At 45.4% G+C, this 23203-nt stretch overlaps 1 protein-coding gene across 1 annotated transcript in view; it reads right to left on the reverse strand.

Moving 5' to 3' along the window:
• Nucleotides 1-235: 235 nt before the first annotated feature.
• LOC122376704 (calcitonin gene-related peptide type 1 receptor-like) overlaps nucleotides 236-23203 on the reverse strand; it is a 102726-nt gene continuing 79758 nt past the window's right edge. Inside the window, exons 10-11 of the mRNA XM_043356622.1 lie at nucleotides 9443-9623; nucleotides 236-781 (exon numbers count right to left, since the gene is read on the reverse strand). Of these exons, the coding sequence (XP_043212557.1) occupies nucleotides 548-781; nucleotides 9443-9623 (415 nt within the window). The 3' untranslated portion in view covers nucleotides 236-547. The remainder of the gene's footprint in view (nucleotides 782-9442; nucleotides 9624-23203) is intronic.

Below are 23203 nucleotides of genomic sequence, written 5' to 3' on the forward strand. Positions count from 1 at the left end.
GAAACAGCAGGGGCCGTCAGGTAAAGGTCCCCGCCGGGCAGCTGCGGCCACAATGCTGAGCAGCTACAGAAACGGCATTTACTCCGACACCAATCACCCGCAGGATGTGTCACGATGTTAACATACACCAGCAGCACCATTCAACACGGACTAGCGTACAACTGCGCATACTGCACGTCGCTGCTCCATCATTCACTCGGTCAATCTCTCGCTACTCACAAAAAAAAAAAAAATAACAGGTAACGCCGCCACTTGGTGGCTCCGACCACTAACCCTAAACGATGACACTCTACCTGGCGACAAAAAGTCGCACATCAATAGTACACAGCTCACATTGAACGAATATCATGTTTATGACACATATTCATCTGACAATGTCTCGCAAAACCACTGAGTCTCAGTTCTCGAATGTTTCCTGATAATCGGACTAGTCGATATTACCCACGAGCACCTCACTGCGTCTCTCATCACCACCCTCCAGGTGTCGCTCTACGTCACCTCTCCTGTATTACAGATGTCGCTGCGATCGCTCCGAGGCCGGCCGCAGCTACAGGCGCTCCTCCTTCTCCGAGCTGCCGGTATGGGGCCGGTGGAGCAGCGGCGCGCCGCCAGGGCAGTCGGCGTGCTCCAGCGTGGCGCTGGTCGTGTTGTCCAGGCCAACCATGGTGTGCATCGTGTTCTGAGAGCGGCCCGACAGCGACGAGCTGCGGTGACCCGTGCGAAACGCCGTCGAATGCAGACTCAGGTGATGGCCGTAGGTGCGGCGCAGTAGGTTCTGCACCTGGGGACACAGCGGGGGAGACATGGGGTCACGGACTGAGACACAGGGCCATGGGCTGAGACACAGGGTCACGGGCTGAGACACAGGGTCACCACGGGCTGAGAGACACAGATCCACGGTCTGAGACAGGATTAGGGGTGAGACACAGGGTGACGGGATGAGATAGGATCACGCCGGCTGAGACACCGGGGCACGGTATGAGACTATGAGAGACACAGAGTCACGGGATGAGAGACACAAGGGCACGGGATGAGACAAGATCACGGGTGAGACAAGATCACGGGTGAGACAGGATCACGGGTGAGACAGGATCACGGGTGAGACACAGGGTGACGGGATGAGAGACACAGGGTCATGGGTTGAGAGATAGCGGGCAGCATTGCCTAACATTTTGGCAAGGAATACGTGTAGGGAGATGTGAACGACACCGAATTGACTTATGTGCCATTGATATAGAGTATAGACGATAAGTAACACTTAGATCTGGTGTACAGAAGTTTTATACTAAATCGGTATAGACCGAATTGTAGACTTGTGGACTTAAAATATTGACATGTAAAATGGGAAAATTGAGATATGGACTTGAAATATGAAACAAATTAATTACAACAATCGAGAAAAAAAAAACAGAATAATAAAAAATGTGCATTAGTAGACCGAGTAGACGTTTGAGCAACACACACGATGATATACAAAGGCACGGACTATTTTATAAGCGGAAATAGAGAAAACCTATTAAAACTTCACATAACAACAGCAACAAAGAAACAATAGCCGCTAATTTTCAGGGACGGCATGGCTGCATTGTGTTTTGATGCATTTAGAAGGTTGACTATATTCAGATTAATTAGTTTCTGTACATATGTATTCCATCAAATTTGAATCTGCGGCGCTACGCTTCGATATATTCTTGGCATTCTCAGATGGTTACATGATACATCCATTAGGTATGAAACTTTGTGCAAACATATAACCGAATATGTATTCAAAAATGGCCTACTACATACACAATAGACAATACACAATGCACATATACAATGCAATAAAGTCACGACGAAATATACAATACATTATACATGTATCTATGAGAAAGCTTGCTAAAACGACTGCACGAAACACATATGTACTCCAAGTGACCATAGGACTTCATTAATAAATTCATAATGTAAGATAGATACACCATAACCACCCTGCCGTTGGTTGAGGTGTTTTTATCTAGCATTTTCCAGGAACTGACCTAGGACTTTCTCTATCATGAATTTATCATGAAGTTCTCAATTAAAATGAAATCAAAAGAACAGGCTTTAGGGCCACTGTCCTTAGCAATGAATACGAATCATATGCTAACAAGTAATGCAAATGGACATCGACAATCGTTCAACATTTGCTAATAACTGAGCTGTCCAGAATAACTTTTCGAAGGAAAGTAAAACAGTTTAAGAGCTACAAATATAAACCATTCACTCCAGCATCAATCAGGTCCTCTCGCTCACGTATAAACGGTATAGTTCCAAGAACACGATCTACCTTCTACAGTCTACACACTCGACATCAAACTCGCAATGATTGTGAGAGCCACCAAGCCCGCGCAGCGTGCAGCCCAACTAAAAACCACATTAATACTATAACTCACGGACAGGCTTTTCTAAATGCAAAAATACAACGCACGCCATTCATCAGCTATTCAGCAACCAACTAGGCAAACGTGACGTAAAAATTCATCAATGGAAAACAACCTTTTATTTTACGACACTTGGACATACAATATATTGTGCATGCATAACGCGATAATCTTGCATTTCAGAAGCTTGGACCACACTAACCTCGTCGCACTCGATTTTTGAGAAGCTGTTGCAACTGGCAAACCTCCCGCTAATACGATACAAAATGCCAACGTCGGCATAGGAACAAAGGTCACCATCTGAAAAATGCCTACAGAGTGCTATCCCAACCGTATTTGCTGTATAAGGAACAGCCATTCATTTTGCTGACTTCAACCACCACATGTCACTTTTATAAGGAATTTGCTCAGTGCCATTGTACATTTGTACTGATTTTATCCCATCTTGTAAAAATAATTTAAAATCACTTTGTAGTGCTGATTAACTGTGGGTCGTTACAGTTGCTACATGGCAGCTATGCCTATATCAAACGGTAAGTTTGCCTCCAAATGTACTTGTGTTCGCAAAGCAAACGGTGTCTTTTGAAAATTGTTTACTATATGGATAGGCGATGACGTTGAAAGACGACTCTAATTTATAATTAGATTTTTATCGAATCTAATTTTTAAATAAGAAATTATACTTTACAATGGCTTTACGATTATTTTTAGCATTGTTATAATTCTGATTGTACAAGTATATGAATAGTGACATTTTGCTAATGTCGAAAGGAAGCAGCAAAAATTGATTTATTTCCTTTAAACGTGAGGAAAAATGTATAATTAATAAAGAAAAAATAATAAAAATGGATACCAAATGAGTAAGGTAAAGTCAGAGAATATTCTCGCTTTATTAAAAACAATCTTTTTTAGATTACCTAAAATAATCACTTCAATGTGTTTTGAGCTTTTGGCAGCTTTCCAAGTTATTAACAATTGTCGCATTGTTAAAAAGTGTCATTTGGTAATGGCACCAAACGAATTGCACAAAATCGTACTTTTCACAAAAGTTTTGAGCGGATTAGAGCAGTTACAGGAGTGCAGCAGCTGAACAGTCTTTTCTTCAGTCACAACGTATGATTTCTCACTGTTTTAATCCTTCAATAGAACAGTCTATTGTGTTTGGCTCTGTCTCAAGAGTGCTACTTGATGGCTTCATCACCCCACGCCGAAGAAGTACTCCATATTACAGTAGGTAAGACATTGGAGACATTTAGTACCGCAATGACTCGAAAAATACATTTTAGAATGGTTTTAATAAAATTCGCATTTTCAGTTATAAACGATTTCTTCTTACAGCAAGACTTTCAGTAAAAACCTAGCGTCTCTTCAAAGAATTAATGCATCGGCCTTATTACAACGACCGTTTCATAAGATCACTTGAACAATTCATAAAAAAACTTTCAGTTTTGATGAGCAATTAAATGGCGCCTGGTACTTCTTTCAACGTGGCCCAAGAGCCGAATTAGAGGATGAGCACCAACGTAAAAATATTCTATATGAATTTCAGATATTTTTAGCGATCATACTTTTCGAAACAACGATAAAAAATAACTGAAAGTTCATGGCTGCCACATCTGAAACTTTGGTGATTTTATCAAAACCTTTTTACCGCCAACACGGCGCGGTTTAATTTTAAAGAGGGCGGCGCTGAAAAACACCAGGGATTGATTGGCCTTTTCCGAGCCGATGGCACGATGATCCGATTACGCCGGTTAGTTAGTTTACGATGAAAACAGCACCGGGCCGTCCCAAATTGGGCGGCATCTCCCGAGGTCCGGTCGCCGGGACACAGCACTGACAACAGCTGAGCGGACACCGAGGGGGCGGCGGCCGCCGCCGCGACCTTCCACCAGGTCCGGCGGCCGGCCGGCCGCCCGCCGACAAGCAGCCATGTGCAGCGCAGAAGCTGTGCCAGCTCAGTGGAGACGGCGCGGCGGATGGGGCCGGCCAGGGCAGCCAGCGTTGCCTGCACCTACCTAGGCGGGTGGGGGGCGGCCCGGGGCCGGCCAGTGCGCTCAGAGGCACGGCGCCGGCGCCGCGGCCGGCCCACCGGTGACCGGCCAGCGCCAGGGCCGAGCGGTGCACCAGCAGCGCAATCTGCAGTCAGCGGGCGGGCAGTCACCAGTCACCACCGGCGCCACGGCCACCAGCCAGCCGCACCAGTCACCAACAGTCGCCAGCAGTCGTCACCACCTCAAACCACGCGACACACCATTCGCTAAGCCGATTTTATCACGGACCCTTTGAACTCCCTGCATGCCGGAGCCCGTCCCTTGCACACAATCATCATGCCGCATCGGTCCCATCCCGCAGCCTGCAACAGGACGTCAGCAGACCTGTTTCCTGTATCAGTATTGTTCACTCATGTTTGCACTGTGCGCGAGGTAGCAACAAAAATCCTAACAATAGGTGCGAATAATGCTATAGCTCACAAATGAAGCATTTTGGTTGTTAGGTTAACTATCGTTCTCCCGATGAATCAATGGCATTCACACCCGCTAACAGCGCTGATAACAAAAAAACACCTTTCACCTCATGCTATAGTGTCAACCAAATGTCCCGTTTCCGTTCAACTTATAATTACAATCAACAATGCAGTTTCTCTATTTCTTCGCATATTTTCTTTCACATAACTACCACGCGTCCGGCGTGGCAAGATCTTCCGAAACGACTCGGTCAATAATTAACTTATTTCCACAAATAAAATCATAAGCATTTGATCTGACCGGTTCTCAGATGTTAGGAGCAGGTCGAAGTGAATACAAACCAGTTATTTATCTTCGATACGGGGGTAACGACCGCAATGGTGAAGTCGCTGGAGCCTGGTCAGCTTTACAAAGCTCCTCAGATCATTTTTCTTCCCGATGTGTTTGAAGACAAGGTAGCCGGCAGTGTTGACCTTGGTTTGTCGATCCGTTACTGTAGACTTCTGACACAGATATCGCGGAGGGCGATCTCATGGACGGGTTTTTATCCTGGCTACCGACGCCGGTAGAGTCCGGGGTCGAAGACTGTCACCCTCCAGCCTAGTTTTTAAAATCGGGAAACTTTGAGGCACGCTGTTATAATAATGATAAGTTGAAGGACGTTTTTTAGGTGACGCTTACTTTGGTTCAGTTCACACAATCCGTAAGCTCCGTTGGCAGGGTGCCAAATTAGAGGTGAGGAAGCCCCAATACAAGTCAATCGAAACTGAACATTGACAGCCTACTAACGGGATCCGGTTTGCGGTTGGTGTGAGCAGCCGCAGCAAGCTGGAATACAGTGTGGTGGCTGGGACAGACCGCATCCTTAATTAAGAGCTTAACTTTAGCTGATAAATATCTAGAAAATCTAGAATTCTCCCAGTCAGACGTTGGAGAACATGGGATTACAAGCAGACACTGTGTAGCACGGCCTCTGCTCCGTCATCCGTCCATTCAAAACACGTCATTACATAACAAGGGTCACGGAGAACGGCAGCTTTCATAGCATTCAATCGCCTGAGAGATATCTAGCCGTTTGATAAACCCAGCCACTTTAGTGTGAAAAAGCGTTTATGGTTATGTGTTTAGGATATCATTCTTTCTACAAGTCGTTTTCAAGACGAGTTACCTGGCGAATATATTAACCTGCGCCCCGTTGGGCTCTGCCGAGCAACGCGCCCCGTTGGGGGGGGGGGGCATTTTGCCCCCCCTAAGATCTCGAGAACCACGCAACCTAGCGACAAGCGGCAAACGGTGTTGGATAGTCCTATCAGGGAACTACCTTGTGACCCAATTTTATTGACCTAGGTCAAACCGATGACGTCACAGGTCAGGTCAAAGGTCCAATTTTCACCGTTTACAGGCATTTCAAGAAATGCGTTGTAAAATCGAGTAAAATGCATTTCATTGAGAATCATCGATGGGGAAATGTTCTTCAAACACTTATTTTGCTATTTGAGGCCACTGATCCCAGGTCAGGTCACAGAGGTCAGGTCACGGGGGGGTCACAATATGAAAGTGTCGTGTGATACATGTTTTATGGTCCATTTTACATGACGAATGCGATTATGTGGGTCAGGCAGCCTTTGGGGCCAGCTTAGGTCACGTTTTGGTCAAGGTCAAGTCAAGGTCAGGTCAAGGTCAGGTCAAATTAGGTCAAATTTCAAAGTTAATATTTTTGCATAAAATGGGCATCGAATCGATGCAGCTCGTCACGGGGAGTTCAACGGTGGTCTTTGTTTTGCCGTACGTGGTCTAGATTCGCTAAAAATTGAGTTCAAAAATTTGACGTCATCATTTTTGAACAGTTTTTTCGCTATAACTTGGCCAAAAAACGAGATATCGATCTGAAATATGGTATGTATATAGAAGAGCGCAGGGACTATCACATATATTCCGGTTTTTCGTAATTCGGAAAAATTTTGGATTTTTTTAGTTTTTCTAAAAAAAATCAACTTTTTGAATTTTTTGGGGTCAAAAACCCAAAATTTTGAAAATCCGAGATAGCAGTTTTGTAGCGCCGCTTTTTGTCTACTAGACCATATAAAGAACTTTGAAATTGCTTGATAACTGTAGATTTGGTGAGCGTTTCAAGATTGCATGTTTTTTGCTCATTTTTGCTCGAACATGACCTCAGTTTGACCTCAATAACTCCTGACCTAAGGTGACCTAAGACTTGAGATTTGGTGTAAAGGTGTCAAATTGATGCCCGGGAAGGTACTGAAAATTTGGCGGCGCTGCGCGCCGCCGTTTTCTTGCTATTCAGGAAAAACCACAGGGGGGGGGGCTAAAATGCCCCCCCCCCCAACGGGGCGAGGGTTAATATCGTGCAGTTTCATCGTTTTACTAGAAAAGAATATCTGATACTTTGAAAACTCGGGTATATAAGCAACTGTGCAACCCAATTTGATAGCTTCTAATTGACCCAATGACCCAATTTGACCCAAGCTGCACCAAATCTACGCCAAATATGAACTAAATATGTACCAGATAGCCGTCATGGAAGCGGTTATCATGAATTATCATAAAAAAATGAAGAAAGGAGTTTGCATAGTTTCTGCTGATACTGCCAACTCAAGCATTTGTTCTCCTTTATATTGCTGTTTGCAGTGTTGAGGTGTGATACGTCATTAGAAATATTTATGATCAGCATTGTTTTTCACCACTTAACCTTCGCCCTGGTGGGGGGGGGGGGCATTTTGGCCCCCCCTGTGGTTTTTCAGCGATAACTCAGAAACCACTTGAGTTAGCGCCCTGAAACTTTGTATAGCTGTTTATTCAACATTTTTACATCATGTCCTTTTTTTGGGGGTTCGGGTCAGGTCAGGTCAGGTCACAAGGTCACCAAAACTGACACCACCTCTAAAAAAGTTCAAAGCTCTCTCAAAGGCACAGCTTTTATCCGATCGATGTAAAATTTACAGTACTTGAAGATGTCACCCAGCTCTACAAAATGGCTATCTCGGATTTTTTATAAATGTGACCTAAGGTCAGGTCAGGTCATCGCTGCTCCCCATTATAAGTCAATGGGAGAATCGAAAAGTAGTTGTTTTTCAGCTAAATCGGGCGTGATTGTTCCTATATTTCGTTATTGAAGTGTCTTGGGTCAGCAAATCACAGCCCATGTGAAACCATTTGCTTGTGACCTCGCTGAGGTCACGCTAGGTCATCTCCCTGGTCACCAGAGGTCACCAGCGGTTTTTCTGCACTTACTTGTTATTGAATAGAGATAGAGACTCCGTTCGACGTTTATCGTGTTTGTCTCGTCAATGCGGATCGAATGATATGCAGCATGACCTATTTCGGTAAGGTCATGACCTTGACCTGAGGTCAAATTTTCAAAATGACCTTTCGAGGTCAAACTATATATCATTCGACGCGTCTCGACGAGCCAAGCACGATGGTGCATGAATCGTTTCTCTATTTTCTCGTGAATGCATGCTATAGTTAAAAACATTTTCAACGAAATTTGCCAAGTTGACCTTGCATGACCTCTGTAGGCCAAACCGTTGAGCTGAGGTCAAATCTGACGAACCTTGGCGAAAGAGCTTGAAAAGAGCTATCGATTGCTTTTTTCCGCGGCTCTCTAGCTCTTCTAGTTTCCGAGCTACAGCGGAATATGTCCGGCAACACCGAAAACACTGAAATTTGACCTATGATGACCTCTAGCGACCTCAATATTGACCTTAGCGAAAAAATGACCGAAATACTTTCGAACGTACTTGTTATGGGCTTTCGTTTGCTTTTTTCCGCGTCTTCCTAGCCCTCTTCGTTTTCGAGTTAGACGGGGGGGGTCATTTTGGCCCCCCCCACCAGGGCGAAGGTGGCTCAGACCCACACCAGGGCGCGGGTTAATGTTCCTACACTCAGCTGAGCATCTATACTCGAACAGTCACACATCACGTGTCATCTAATTTACTGGAACGGCAGTCGAGAAACTAATCTCTTTAGAGTTAAACTGATTGGTAACTAAGCAGCGCATCTTAACGAATAGACCAGCTCGCCACTACACTTGGCGCTTTTCATCTGAACTGAAGGATGGAATAATGTTCACTCTGTGTTGGACCGTACAACACTGCGTAATCACCTGTGTTCTGTTGTCAAATATCCTCGCCCCGCCGATCAGGGGGATCAGACAGGCGCTCACCTTTTAGTACGAGACACCCACCACTCACCAGTGATCATCTGTTCCAGGCCCGGCCGGTCCTCACCTTTTGCTGAGGCAACGTAGGTACTATGAATGACTGGGAAGGCTGTCGGTCCTTTCGTTTAACCTTTCGTTGAGCTACATGTATGTAAGTTTGAATGTAAGCCCCACTAATCAGGCGCAGCACTAACCTCCTTTGGGGCAGCAGCAGCACTGAACTAACTGTTGAGACAGTGGGAAGGCACTCGCCTTTGGGTCAGCGGTGCATTACTGACCTCGCCATTGAAACAGCGGGAAGGCACTGAGCAATGGTGCATCACTGACCTCGCCGCTGAGACAGTGAGTAGGCACTGACCTCGCCGCTGACACAGCGGTGCAGCACTGACCTCGCCGTTGAGGTAGCAGAAGATGAGCGCCACCATGGCGCCCTGGAGTCCGTCGAGCAGGTAGTCGCAGTAGTAGTAGATCTCCATCCAGACGCAGCCACCGTCCGACGGACGGTAGATGGTCACCATCAGGTGCAGGCCGAACAGCGGCACCAGCACCAGCGTGGCGCGCACCGCTCGCCTGCCGACACCAGGGCACCAGAGGTCACCGCGGGATCGACAACAGGGCACCAGCGGTCACCGCGGGACCGGCAACACTACCCGAGGTCACCGCGGGATCGGCAACAGGGCAACAGCGGTCACTGCGGTATCGACACCAGTAGCCGGCACCAGGGCACTAGCGGTTACCGAGGGACCGACACCAGCACCAGTGGTCACCGCCAGACCGACACCAGCAGCCGTCAGAGGGCCAGTACACTGAAAACAAATCGACACAGTGAGGGCATGTTCTGTACTGGTAACACATCAGTCATGTGTTAATCGCACCCAAAACACAATAAGGCTGAGTATTTTCACGCTTGGCGGGACCTTCGACACGTTTGATAACACAGAAAACAGAATAATGACACACTTTTCTCGTGCCAAGCACGCTGGACGAATGTAATGCATCTCGAAATCATGTGTTGTCGGATATGGTAGACGTGTACCCTTACACAAATACACCGTGCCATCCACCAGTGAGCGACCTCTGAACCTTAGCTTCAGATGGGGATAACAGAGGGCGTTTTTCGAGCACCGACTTTTATGCTGGGTTTTTGTAAAAATTTGTCAAAGTGTTTTGAGAAATGTCAAAATGCACAATACAGCCGAGGGAGTCGATACATGATAAATTGTCCAAAGCAATATGCGCTGATTACATCAAGTGCAAGCTGAAGCATAGCTAATTAACGTCTGCTTGGAGGAAGAAACTCCTCGGTCTATATAGGATATATTTGAAAAATCGGTGGCTGTAACCAACACAGGCTAAGGTGATCGTTAATTTGCTTCGGCAGTTGGCATTTCACGGGTTTGTTCTGAGAGCTCTCCTACGCGCATCCCCACCCCTCACATCCAACCTTTTACCAGTTGTTCCACCCACTCTCCTTCACTGCCCACAACCGCATCCAGTTGCCCCACGATGGGGAAGCGGCGCCGTCAGCGCCCGCTATCCGACTCCTTATCCGATTCCGACTCTGACTCCCCTCTGAATCCGACTCCTCCCTCTGCCATGGATACCGACTCCCGCCCAACCGTCAACCCTCCCTCCTCTACCCACCCTTCGACTGATCTACCCGGTACCGACCCTCGCTCGTCCACTGACCACGCCCTGACCGCTGACCTGACCTCTGACCCCGCCCGGCACTCTGACCCTCGCTCGTCTACCGACCTCGCCCGGAGCCATGACCCTCGCCCGTCCACCGACCACTCCCGGAGCTCTGACCCGCGCACGAACTTGGCCAACGCACCTGCCTGTGATTCGGTTGATCGCTCTCCACTCGAACCGTACTTGTCTCTCGACGGCTCCTTTCTGGTTGTTAAGGCTACCGATAGCGACTTCTCTTTCCGGAAGATTAACGTTTTCTGGCCTCAGAAGCAGATCGCTGCTATCTGTGGACAGCATGGCCAAGACATAGAAGCTCCAGCTAACGGCACTCTCGTCATCAAAACACACAATCGAAGGGACACAAAAGCACTCCTGAAGACAACCATGTTCTGTGGTCAGAAGGTGACAGTCTCTCTCCACCAGGCTCGCAACTCCTCTAAAGGCACGATTTTCGCCCCCGAACTCCGCCACATGTCCGAAGCTGAGATCTTGTCCGAGCTGAGAGGAGAGGGAGTGTCCCACGTCCGACGACTGACTACCTTCCGTGATGGCCAGCGACGGGACACCAGCTTGCTGGTCCTCACCTTCGACAACACGACCCTGCCCGAAAAGATAGCCATCGGTTGGCTCAAAAAAGATGTCCGGGTGTTCATCCCAAATCCACTCCGATGCTTCAAGTGCCAACGATTTGGACATGGTAGCTCCACTTGTCGCCAGGCTGCTCGCTGTCAGAGATGTGGTGAGGCTCCTCATGAGAACTCCGAATGCACTAAGCCAGTCTCTTGCTTGAGCTGTGGTAGCCCCGATCACTCGGTCTCATCCTCACAGTGCCCCACGTGGAAGAAGGAAAAGCGTATCTGTGAGATCAAAGCTCAGTCCGGCTGCTCGTACCCCGACGCTCGTCGCCGTGTGGAAGCCGAAACAGCCACTCCGGCTCCTGGTCGGTCTTATGCCAAGGCCGCCCGTACAGAGACCACCTCATGCAGCACTCAGACTGAACCGATCTCAGCACTCCCCCCTCTTCAGTGTCTGAAGCCCCTGACTGCATCTACGACCACATCCACAAACACCAGCGACGCGACGGAGACCATTTTTGGTGACCCGATGCCTTCCTCTCCTCCCGAGTCACAGCCTGAGGCTTCACCAGAGATCGCTCAGCAGAACAAGCCCTCTGCCGGAGCTGCTCGCTCCACGGCAGCCTGGACAAAAGTCCAGCGCTCGAAAGGACCCCGCCCCCAGCCCCCAGGAGATGATCGACAGTCTACAGGCACACGCACATCACGTCCACCTATCAGAGTAGCAATGGGCCACAACCGTGCGTCAAGTTGGGCTTCGCCCCGTCGTGGTGTGTCTAACAAATACTCTCTCTTAGAAACACAATAAACAGCCTACTCCAGTGGAACTGCCGAGGCCTAGTTTCAAACTGGGCCGAAAGCAAAATGTTCTTTTTACTTCTAGCGCCCATCATTATTGCTTTGCAAGAAACTTGGCTTCTTCCAACAGACCCCTACAACTTTTCTTTATTTAACTACTCTCTGTACCGATACGATGAGACTGATGGTGAGCGGCGCCACGGTGACACCGCTTTATACATTTGTAATGATTATGTTCATGATCAAGTAATACTGAACACTCCATTACAAGCTGTAGCTTGTACAATAAAAATGAACGGAAGAAACATCGACGTTTGCTCTATTTATATTCCACCAGACACAGATAATAGTACTTTGCATAGGCACCTCACCAACCTTATTTCGCAATTCAAACACCCCTTTCTCCTGCTTGGTGATTTTAACGCGCATAACCCGCTTTGGGGTCGTGACGCGTTAATAGCAGACGAGCGGGGTGATATCGTCGAACGATTTATTGATGATCACCAGCTCGTTCTTCTCAACAAGGGACAAAACACATTCTTCTCGCTATCTCATAATAGCGAATCGGCGATCGACCTATCCATATGCTCTTCACAAATAAGTGTTTTATTTGATTGGTCCATTGATAATGATATCCATCATAGTGATCATTATCCAATTCAGTTACAAACAACATTCTCCTCTGATGCTGACGTTGTTCCCCGCTCTCTTCCTCGTTGGAATCTGAAGAAAGCTGATTGGGAAAAGTTCCAGAACTTCTGCGAAATAGATCACGAACATTTTCAGGCTCCAGAACAAGGCATTAAATTTCTCACAGATACCATATTAACAGCGGCAGAAGGATCCATCCCGAAGACGAATCCAGCATCAAATCGTAAACGAGTTCCATGGTGGTCGCAAGATGTAGCTCGTGCAATAGCAAAACGTAAACGAGCTTTTCGTTTATACTTACGCCATAGAAACAACACCACACTTATCCTCCGAAATAAAGAGAGAGCAAGGTGTAAAAAGATTATCCGAGAAACAAAAAAAGCGTCTTGGAAATCTTTCCTCACCCAGCTTAACTATCGCACACCGTTAAGCAAAATATGGAATTTAGTACGCTCACTATCGGGTAAGAGATGCTTCCCTTCTCTTCCAATCTTACAAGTTAATAACATGACTATTTCAGAGCAACAAAACATAGTAAATACCATCGCCCAAACCATAGCTCAGCATAGCTCAACACAGCAATACCGACCTGGATTTCTCGAACATGCTCGAAGACATGTTCGTCTTCCGCCAAATGCATTCATGTCTGACAATACGGAACAATATAACACTTTATTCACTTCATCGGAGCTTCGAGATGCAATCGCATCGACGGGGAACACATCTGTCGGACCTGATCAATTACATTATCAGTTCTTCCGACATCTTCCAAACAGCGCTTTCGATTTTATTTTACACACTTTTAACGACTTATGGGAAAAACAGGTTTTTCCAGAAGAGTGGAAGGAGGCTATAGTTATAGCATTGCTGAAGCCTGGGAAAAACAGAAAAGATCCAGGGAGTTATCGCCCGATTTCTCTGACAAGCTGTTTCGGCAAAATATTCGAACGCATGGTCGGAAAGCGTCTAGAATGGTTTTTGGAAAGCAGTCAGCTATTGTCTAAGTATCAAAGCGGGTTCCGAAAACATCACAGCACTCTGGATCACATTATACGGCTCGAAACAGACATACGCAAAGGTTTTAAACATAAATCACACACAACTGCCGTTTTCTTGGATATTACTCGCGCTTACGACATGGTTTTCCGTCCATTCTTAATACTTAAGCTTCACAAACTTGGTATTCGTGGACACCTCGCTCACTACTTGATTGGATTTCTCACTGGCGCTCGCAGTTTTCAGTTACGTTTTCGCTCCATTTTTTCAAATACTTTTTCTTTCGAAAATGGTTTACCACAAGGTAGTTGTTTGTCTCCACTGCTGTTTAATATCATGATAAATGATCTTTTTGGCAACACTCCATCCGACATACAACACTCACTGTTTGCAGACGATTGCGCAATATGGTGTACTGATACCGATTCGCAGTACTCCATTCCACGTCTGCAATCAGTGCTTAACAAACTTGACGAATGGTCCTCTAAGAATGGTTGTATTTTTTCACCCACAAAGTCTGCAGTGATGGTTTTCACAAAAAAAAAACACTAGAATGCTAGAACCTTCTCACCTACGTTTATCTGGCCACATCATACACACACACACACACACACACACAAAACGTTTATTAAGGAACAAAAGATACAAGAGAAATAAAGCATGATCAATGAAACATATGGCACAATGTAGCAACATAAAAGTGATAGCAGAGTGGTGCAAAAGCGCAATCGCTTAACTCGAGGCACCACTCTGGAACAAAAATAAAACATGTGAAACAACCGCCGCCGCCGCTGACCAGTCGCTCATGAGCGGTAAATTTTGGTGTTCCATCAGCCGCTCAGCTCTCGGGATTGCAAATTTTGAAAACTTTGAATGAATTTATTTGTTACTACGAAAATCTATTTGTTTTTGTCAAAAACTTTTGAAAGGCGTAAGCCATTTCTCGACTGCCCTCGCCACTCAAGCGATCTCCGTGGATAAGAATGTTTAATTTTTGGTCGGGTGAGTAATTTGCAAAATTTTTTCCCAGTATACGAGAAGCGTTATCAAATAGTGTTTTCCTTTGGGCATCATAATTTCGACAGAATATTACGTAGTGGCGGACATCTTCCTTGAAGTGGCCGCAAGAACATTCAGGCGAATCTGCTTTGTTGATTTGAAAACGATGAGAATTTAGACAAGACATTTCAGTTCTTAGTCGGGTATGTAGAATATTTCCAGTTTTTGAGCCAATTTTGTAGTAGTCTGGGGGTTTGGGCATCCCTAGTCGCTGGTTAATTTCTTTTTTGAAGGATGTTTGGGGCAAGGATCTTAATGATTCTGGGAGGTGGTTCCATAGTTTGGCAGTTGATAGGAAAAACGATGACTGATAGGATGTGGTGCGATGTGGTTGGAGTGTATGGTTCCTGTGATTTCGCAGGGTCCTTCCTGTTCTTTGTGAGCGGGTGTCCGGTATGATTGATTTGATGTAGTTGGGAGTTTTTTGCATGTGGCTATTGAGTGTATGATATAGTGTTATTTTGTGCATCTCTCTTCTTGTTTTTAACTTGTTCCATCCTAGGTCTTTTAACAATTTGTCAGTTGGTGTTCTAAATAAAGTGCCAGTCACAAGCCGAGCCGCTCTGTTTTGTAAAACTTCAAGTCTCTGTGTGTCCTGGAGCGTAATATGTCCGTCATAAACTGTGTCGTAAAAGTCAAAATGTGGTCTCGTGTATGTTTTGTAAATTTGATCTAAAATTTCTCGGGGGATGTATGGAGCAATGGAGTACAATGGGCTCATGGTTCTGTTTACCTTTTTTGCAAATTTCGTTAATGTGCTGATGAAACCGCAAGTCCTTTGAAAATGTCATTCCCAGATGAGCGTGGTTTTCGTGAATGGGTATTATGTCGTCCCCAAATGTAAGAGCTGGTGGTGTGTTTTGTGGGCTGCGTGAAAATGTCTGTTGTATTGTTTTGCTTACGTTAAAAGTAATCGCCCATTCTTTACCGTATTTTTGTATTTCATTGAGATCATTTTGTAATGACGTCTGTGTTGTGTTCAAATTTTGTTTTGTATGGGATGCATAAAGCGATACGTCGTCTGCGAAAAATAAAATGTCGTTTTGTGTTCTAGTAGAGAGGTTATCGAGGTAAATGAGGGCTAAAAGAGGACCCAAAACCGAACCCTGTGGGCATCCGGCGTTGATAATTTCTGTTTTTGAAAAGGTATCGCCGATCTGAACTCGCTGTCGTCTATCAGACAAGTAAGATTTTAGCCAGTCGTAAAGTGAGTCAGTGATGCCAAATTCATGTCTACATTTGTACAAAAGTCCCTCGTGCCAAATTTTGTCAAAGTATTTTGAAATGTCCAGGTAAATAGCAGTAAACCGAAAAGGAATTTGAAGGAATTTGAACGAGTTAACATACCACGTGTTAACTCGTTCAAATTCCTTGGAGTAGTTTTAGACACTAGGCTGTCTATGGCTAAACACGTGAAGTATGTTAAAACAAAATGTAGTAGAAGACTCAATTTATTCCGATGCATATCAGGTACCGATTTTGGGGCAGATCGGCAAACACTTCTTCAATTGTATAGAACGATTGTATTACCAATAATAGAATATGGCTCTGCTGTTTATGCAGGTGGAAGTGACGGCGTATTAAAAGGACTTGATGTGATCCAGAACTCTTTCATCCGAATCGCAACAGGTGCGATGAAAACAAGTCCAATTCCCTCGTTGCTGGTTGAATCTGTTATAACACCGTTGCAGTTTAGGCGAATTGAGCAAACACTGAGATACGCTAGCAAAGTTAGGTTCCATCCAGATCACAATGCATTTAAGTCGTTACAAATTCTCCCTTCTATACATCACAACCGGTATTGGCCCAGCGGAACGGCGTTCTGGGCTTACAATTGCATCAAGGATTAAGAAATTCTGTCGTGACATTGACTTCGTGCAACCAAATATACTTCCTCTACCAACACTACAACACCCTCCTTGGTTAGAGAAAACCTGGAAGGTTTCATTTCTCATTGATAACCCCAAAACCACCTTCACAGACAGTGAATTACAGCAGAGATTTATTCAAACACGACAGGCATTCTCCACACATAAGTTCATTTACACAGATGGTTCCAAGGTCGGCGATCGCGTTGCCAATGCTGTCGTCGATCCGTCAGGATCTCATGTTGTGAAAACTCGTTTACAAAATGGGACTAGTATATTTGTTGCCGAACTCCACGCAATCCTTATGGCAATCGACTTTGTCAGCGAAAGGCCTTGGATGGAAACTATGATTTGCTCCGATTCGCGATCTGTGATTCAATCATTACAAATTGCACGTCCATCATCGCCTCTTCTCATACATATATACAACAAGTTACACAATATGTCAAACAGAGCAAAACGCGTGCACTTCCTTTGGGTGCCAGGACATTGCGACATACCTGGAAACGTCAAAGCAGACGAAGCAGCGAAAGATGCACTTTCTCTCGCAAATATCACAAATATCCCTGTCGAGTATCAATCTATTAACTTTTTAGCGCGACTTTTTAGCCAGTGACATGCTTTCCGATCGCCGAGCCTTTTGGCGCAACATCAGGGATTTCGCTTTCCGTCCTTCCCGTGGTGGAGCTGGTGCTGGCGAGGGGGTACCACCGGGTCAAGAGGACACTTTTAACGCCCATTTCGCAGCTGTTGGGCCTCGAATCGCTGCTGAGCTGTCCGCCAGTGACCCCTCCCCACTCCCGCCGCGGCCGCCGTGTGTTACGTCGGCGGGGCTGCGTCTGCAGCCTGCCACGCTGCCGGAGCTGTCGCTGGCTCTGAGCCGGTTGTCTTCGTCCCGCGCAGTCGGGCATGATGGTGTACCGCTGCAGGCTATAAGATCGTGTTTTACTGTCATAGGCTCTCATATTTTACACATTGTGAACGCGTCCATCATTTCTTGTACTTTTCCCGACACATGGAAGCTCGCTACAGTCGTGCCTTTGCACAAGTCCGGTGCCAAAGATCTACCAGGCAATTTTAGGTCAATCTCTATTTTACCTGTGTTATCAAAAGTGTGTGAAAAAATTGTTTGTACTCAGCTGTCATCTTATCTCGCTCGCTGTCACCTTTTAGCTCCGTCACAGTATGCTTACCGATCTAGACACTCAACGGAGGACGCGCTGATCGACGCGGTGGAGTGGATGACGCGGCGTGTCGACGATGGCGATGTTGTCGCCGTCACGTCCATCGACTTGAGCCGGGCGTTTGACAGTGTTGACCATGACGTTCTGCTTAGAAAGCTGTGCTGGTATGGTATTGATCCTAGATGGTTTCGTAGCTACCTGACTGGTCGACGGCAGGTGGTGAGAGGTGGTTCCTTGTCCTTGCCTCTTTCACATGGGGTTCCGCAAGGTTCCCTAGTCGGTCCCATCCTCTTCAGCATCTTCACAAATGACTTTCCATCCTATCTTCCTCACGGTCGCCTCATCTCCTACGCCGACGACACCCAATTACTTGACTCGGCCCGTCCTAAAGATCTATCCATCCTTAAATCCCAACAGGAGGATACCCTCCGTGCTGTCCTCTCCTACTTCACATCCAACTCCTTAAAAATGAACCCATCCAAGACCACTCTGCTCCTTGTCGGCACTGCCCAAAACCTTAAGAAAACCTCATCCTTCCACCTTAACCTGCCAGGCTACTTACTAACACCCTCGCCATTTGTGAAGATGCTGGGAGTGACCCTAGACCCCACCTTATCCTGGGAAAAGCACATCTCCAACGTTGTCAAAAAGTGCAATTCCATCCTTATATGTCTGTATAAAATTCGCCATCATCTCAGTCCCGACATCCTTAAGCTCCTTATCCAGTGTCATACCTTTCCTCACATCCTGTACTGCCTCTCTGTCTGGGGTGGCGCCGCTGCATGCCACCTTCACCGTGTGCAGAAGGCGATGAATTTTGGTGCGAGGGTTGTCTCTGGCGTGCCCAGGCATCACCATGTATCGCCGATCCTAGCTGCGCTGGGCTGGTGTGACGTGCGCGAGCTGGTTGAGCGCCGTGACTGCCTCGGCGTCTACAGGGCGCTGAGGGACCCGCACGCTCCCGCGGCGATCCGCTCCCTGTTCGTCCCTCGTGCAGCGGTTTCCCGGCGCAGCACCCGGTCGACTGAGGCGGGCGCTCTCGAGCTGCCTCCATACCGCCTGTCCGCGTCGCGCCGCGCGTTTTCTTACCGAGCAGCCGCGGCGTGGAACCGCCTGTCGCCGGCTGTCACCGGCTCTGTAACCCGCGCCGAGTTTCTGCGCCGGCTATCGAACTAGTCGAGGGTCTGGTTTGTCCGACTTTGGTCCGTGTTTTTATATACCCATCTCTTGATTGTGATTTACTGTGATATTGACTGTGTCATGTTTTTATCTATGTACTCTGACTCGGACTAAATATTAAGCCACTATGTGGAAATGTCCTCAATACACCGAACTTGAACTTGAACTTATTAAATCGTCCATTAGGCAGGCGGTTTTTAAAACATGGCAAGAACAATGGGCACAGCTGCCACAATATAATCATCTCAAGCAACTAAAACCCGAAGTTGAAGTTTGGTACACGTCAAACCGAGAAAATAGAGTAGAAGAAAAGGCTCTGGCGAGAATGCGAATAGGTCACACCTTCTACACTCACGGTTACATATATTCCAAAGACCTTCGTCCTAGATGTGAATTATGTAATTGTGCACAATCAATAACCCACATCATTGTAGAGTGTAGAAAGTTTTGTACACAAAGAGCAAGACTCATAGATATATGCAACCAAAAAGCACTTCCTTTCACATTGGCATCTCTTCTTGGTGATTCTGAAGAAGCATTGATTGACTCCCTCTTCTCTTTTCTCCGGCAAATCGACATTCTAAACAAGCTATAGTTGATATATTCATTCTCCACGTTATGACGACACAGTGTAAAATTTTTCCAGTATTAGCCTGGAAAATCACAGTTAATGAAATCTGCTAATTTTTCATCCTGGCTCATAATTTTCATCTTTCAACACAAATGCACCAAATCCTTATTCAAATCGGTTAAACTGTCCCAAAATAATGTTAGAAGGTTAAAAACTGCACCTATCATGAAAACCACAAAAAATATACATGATAAATCATACGCACCTTCCTTTCCAATCAGCAATGATAGTAATGACACATGGAAATATCTCAGCACAGTGTATGTATCATGCGCTTCGTGATTGCCTCGATTAAAAAAAGAAACAGAACAATAAAAAGGTGTAGGTAAGTGCAGATAAATACAATCGAAAATACAATATTATCAATCAAATAATGTCTAAAAATTAAAAATAAATTTATTTATTGCTTTTGTATAAACATTCCCTGAAGAATTGGATTAAACTAGTTCTACAACTGAATGATGAAATTAGGATGAAAAAGCATTAAAAAGGCCAGGCTGAGGATGAAATTTTCCAGGTAACCGCGGGGATCTCTCACGCCTTCATGAAGTTTCCAAATCATCTGCTGTTTGGATTAGCATGTTAAATGGATCGTTCTCCATGTTTGCTGAAGATATAATCGAAAAATATTGAATATTAGGGAAATTATAGCTGTTTTCTTACAGAGTGTCCGAGGATGAAAAATTCTTCGATTTTTAGTCACCAGTCGATAATGCTTGTAGGGAGTCTAGTCAATATTTTTATGACTGTAATGCATTTTTTAGAAGATAAGACACTGGACTTCGTTATAAGATGCATACAAACTCTTAGATTGCTGTTGATATAAAAATATTGCCTTTCGAAAATGAACAAAAATTTCATCCTCGGACTGGTGTCCAGGCTGCAACATGGACGCAAGCTATCTCATGATTTGATGAAAGATATGGCAAATACTATACATATGTGACAGCCTCGGTTATTTTTGAACTGTGTGGTGCAAGTTTCTTCCGATTTGATGCCATGCAGGCTGGGTAATGTCTCGAGGGAAATTGCACCTCTTACGGTGTCGGGGGCCGGGTTCGGTTTAATGCAACGCAATTATTTAGTAGCCGCATTTGCTGGCGCCAGCGTGACAAACTACGGCGCAAACAACGCGTCGCGTGCCTTCCGTTTTCAGAGAGGGTAATGATCAGGATATATATAAGCAACGTAATGATAATGCGTCGCTGGGTAGCTCTCTGAAACCTGGTAGGTATTTTTATTTTCAGAATTATTTTAATTTTACATTGTGAAGAAGTTTTTCACCTTCAACTCCAGCACTATCCTCTCTGATCAGAGAAGATGGTGCTGATTGTTGCCCATAACTTGTGAATAATGACCATAGGTCCATACTGATACGATGAAATTTTAGCCCATTTGCTTATATTTTCAACGTGTGCCCATCTAAAACAATGTTTCATCTAAAACACGTTGTCATTCTTTTCATCATAGCACCCGTTAGTGTAAAAATCATCATTGCATGTTAAGATCAGTCAATTTTTTTCATCACTGACTGGTAAAAAACAAAACTTTTTTTCATCTGCACAGGTAACGGTGAAGTAAAAATTTTACACTGTGACGACATGACAAGATACCGTAAAGTGGGGCTATTTGAGACAGTGGGGCTATTTGAGACAGTATTTAAAATCGCTATAAAATGAAGATCGTTTGATTTTTGTGTGATATTTTTGCACAGGGAGGTGTGGAATCGAGCAGTAAATCGCCTGAGCAAAAAATTAAGCATGAATCTTGAGTGGTTTTTATTTTATAGCAATTTTAAATACTGTCTCAAATAGCCCCACTGTCTCAAATAGCCCCACCTTACGGTAACATTAACTGGGCATGAAATGGTCAATGTTGACCGAAATGCCCTTAAACCAAATAAATGAAATGAAAAAGGCTGTAAACTTATCCCGGCTGTCTGGACAACTGTATTGTGCAATAGTCCGCTAATTTGGGGCATCCTCACTTGGTGCTCTAATTTAGCCATCCACGTGACGCGTTCACCCTTCGTCTCTGAAGTTGCCGACCGGGCGCAACTCCAGCTCGTGTATGGGTCGGCCGGCCGCGTGCTCAGCTCTGACCGCGCCCTGACCGTATGGGTCGGCCGGCCGGGTGCTCAGCCCTGACCGCACCCATGCGGCCGATTCCACTCGGGCCCGACTTTAGCAATAAGCCTGTCCAGCCAAAGCCAAAGTCCCTTCAACTGCGCCCCGGCAACAAACTACATAATCACCACGTGTTTCCTTCTTTCACTTGCGATTTGTGTTAAATTTAGTAACACATTTACCTTGTATTCTGCAAATGTATTCACACAAGCTTTATGTGTTGAAGACACAATGATATTGGGTTTTAGGACACAACACGACTGGGTTAACACATTTGTAAATTGACACGTCTGGGACGGGTCAAAAAATGCATGATGTACGGTACACAAGAAAACCTAGTTAACACGCTCTGCCTGTGCGTTTTTAGTCGTTTTTTGTGTCATTTTGTTTTCAGTCAGGCCAGTTGAGCCAAACCAATCGAGTTATATTACTGGTTTTAGTGGCGTTGTAACGCAAACAGATTACATTGCCCGTTCATATAAACTTCTCAGCCTGCCTTACCAAAACGCAGCTTTCGATTAGGCAGTGAAATATCGATATTTTCACTTCATCCCAAAGCTTCAAGACGTTTCGGGGTCAAACATGTTTTTCGATTTTTTTTTTTTTCTGGACGAATTCGGAACCAGTATATAAGGTCACCAGTCAATGGGCTATAACAGTAAAAATAAAGGAAACGTACTGATTAAATTCCCATAAAATCTTCACAATGTGCGGTTTTTCGCAACTTGCTTGAAAAAAGATATCACTAAGATTAAATGAATCCCGATAAACAATAACCCAAAGCTGTTTTTTTTTGTCGGATTATAGTCACTATATAATTATGATGTTTGTATGATAGGCAGTACGCTAATATGCGTTTTCGCCTTAGTTAGATTTAACCCTCGCCCTGGCAGGGCATTTTTCATAACACGGCCTGGCAGGGGGGGGGGGGTCGATGCGACCCCCCCCTCGCGATTGGCTCCTATGGCACCTAGAAACACCAAATTTGGTAGGTAGGTGGGCCCCCTGGAGTTCTCGCCCTTGTGCAAATTTGGTTGCTCTAGGTCTATATTTAGGGGGGTTTTGGGGGGTATAAATGTAAAAATTTCGCTAAAAACAGGTCAAAAGTTTTTCGCTTATAACTTTTGATCTAATTAAGATAGAGCAAAAAGAAAAGCACCAGTGAACTCAGCACGTCCAGGCGCGTCGAATGATATACTTTTTACCTTGCTTAAGTGTACTTAAAGTTTTTCTTAAATTTTAAGTAAACTTAAATTAATAAATTAAGTTCAAGTTAACCAAATTGCATCATATCGCATATCATTCGATTCGGCTGATCACCAGGAACACAATGATACCATTTTTTAAGCTCTAGCGTCATTATGTGTCAAGTTATTGGCAAAAACGTTATT

Source organism: Amphibalanus amphitrite, unplaced genomic scaffold, assembly GCF_019059575.1.
Source record: "Amphibalanus amphitrite isolate SeventyFive unplaced genomic scaffold, NRLGWU_Aamphi_draft 000042F_arrow, whole genome shotgun sequence".
Taxonomy (NCBI): Eukaryota; Metazoa; Arthropoda; class Thecostraca; order Balanomorpha; family Balanidae; genus Amphibalanus; species Amphibalanus amphitrite.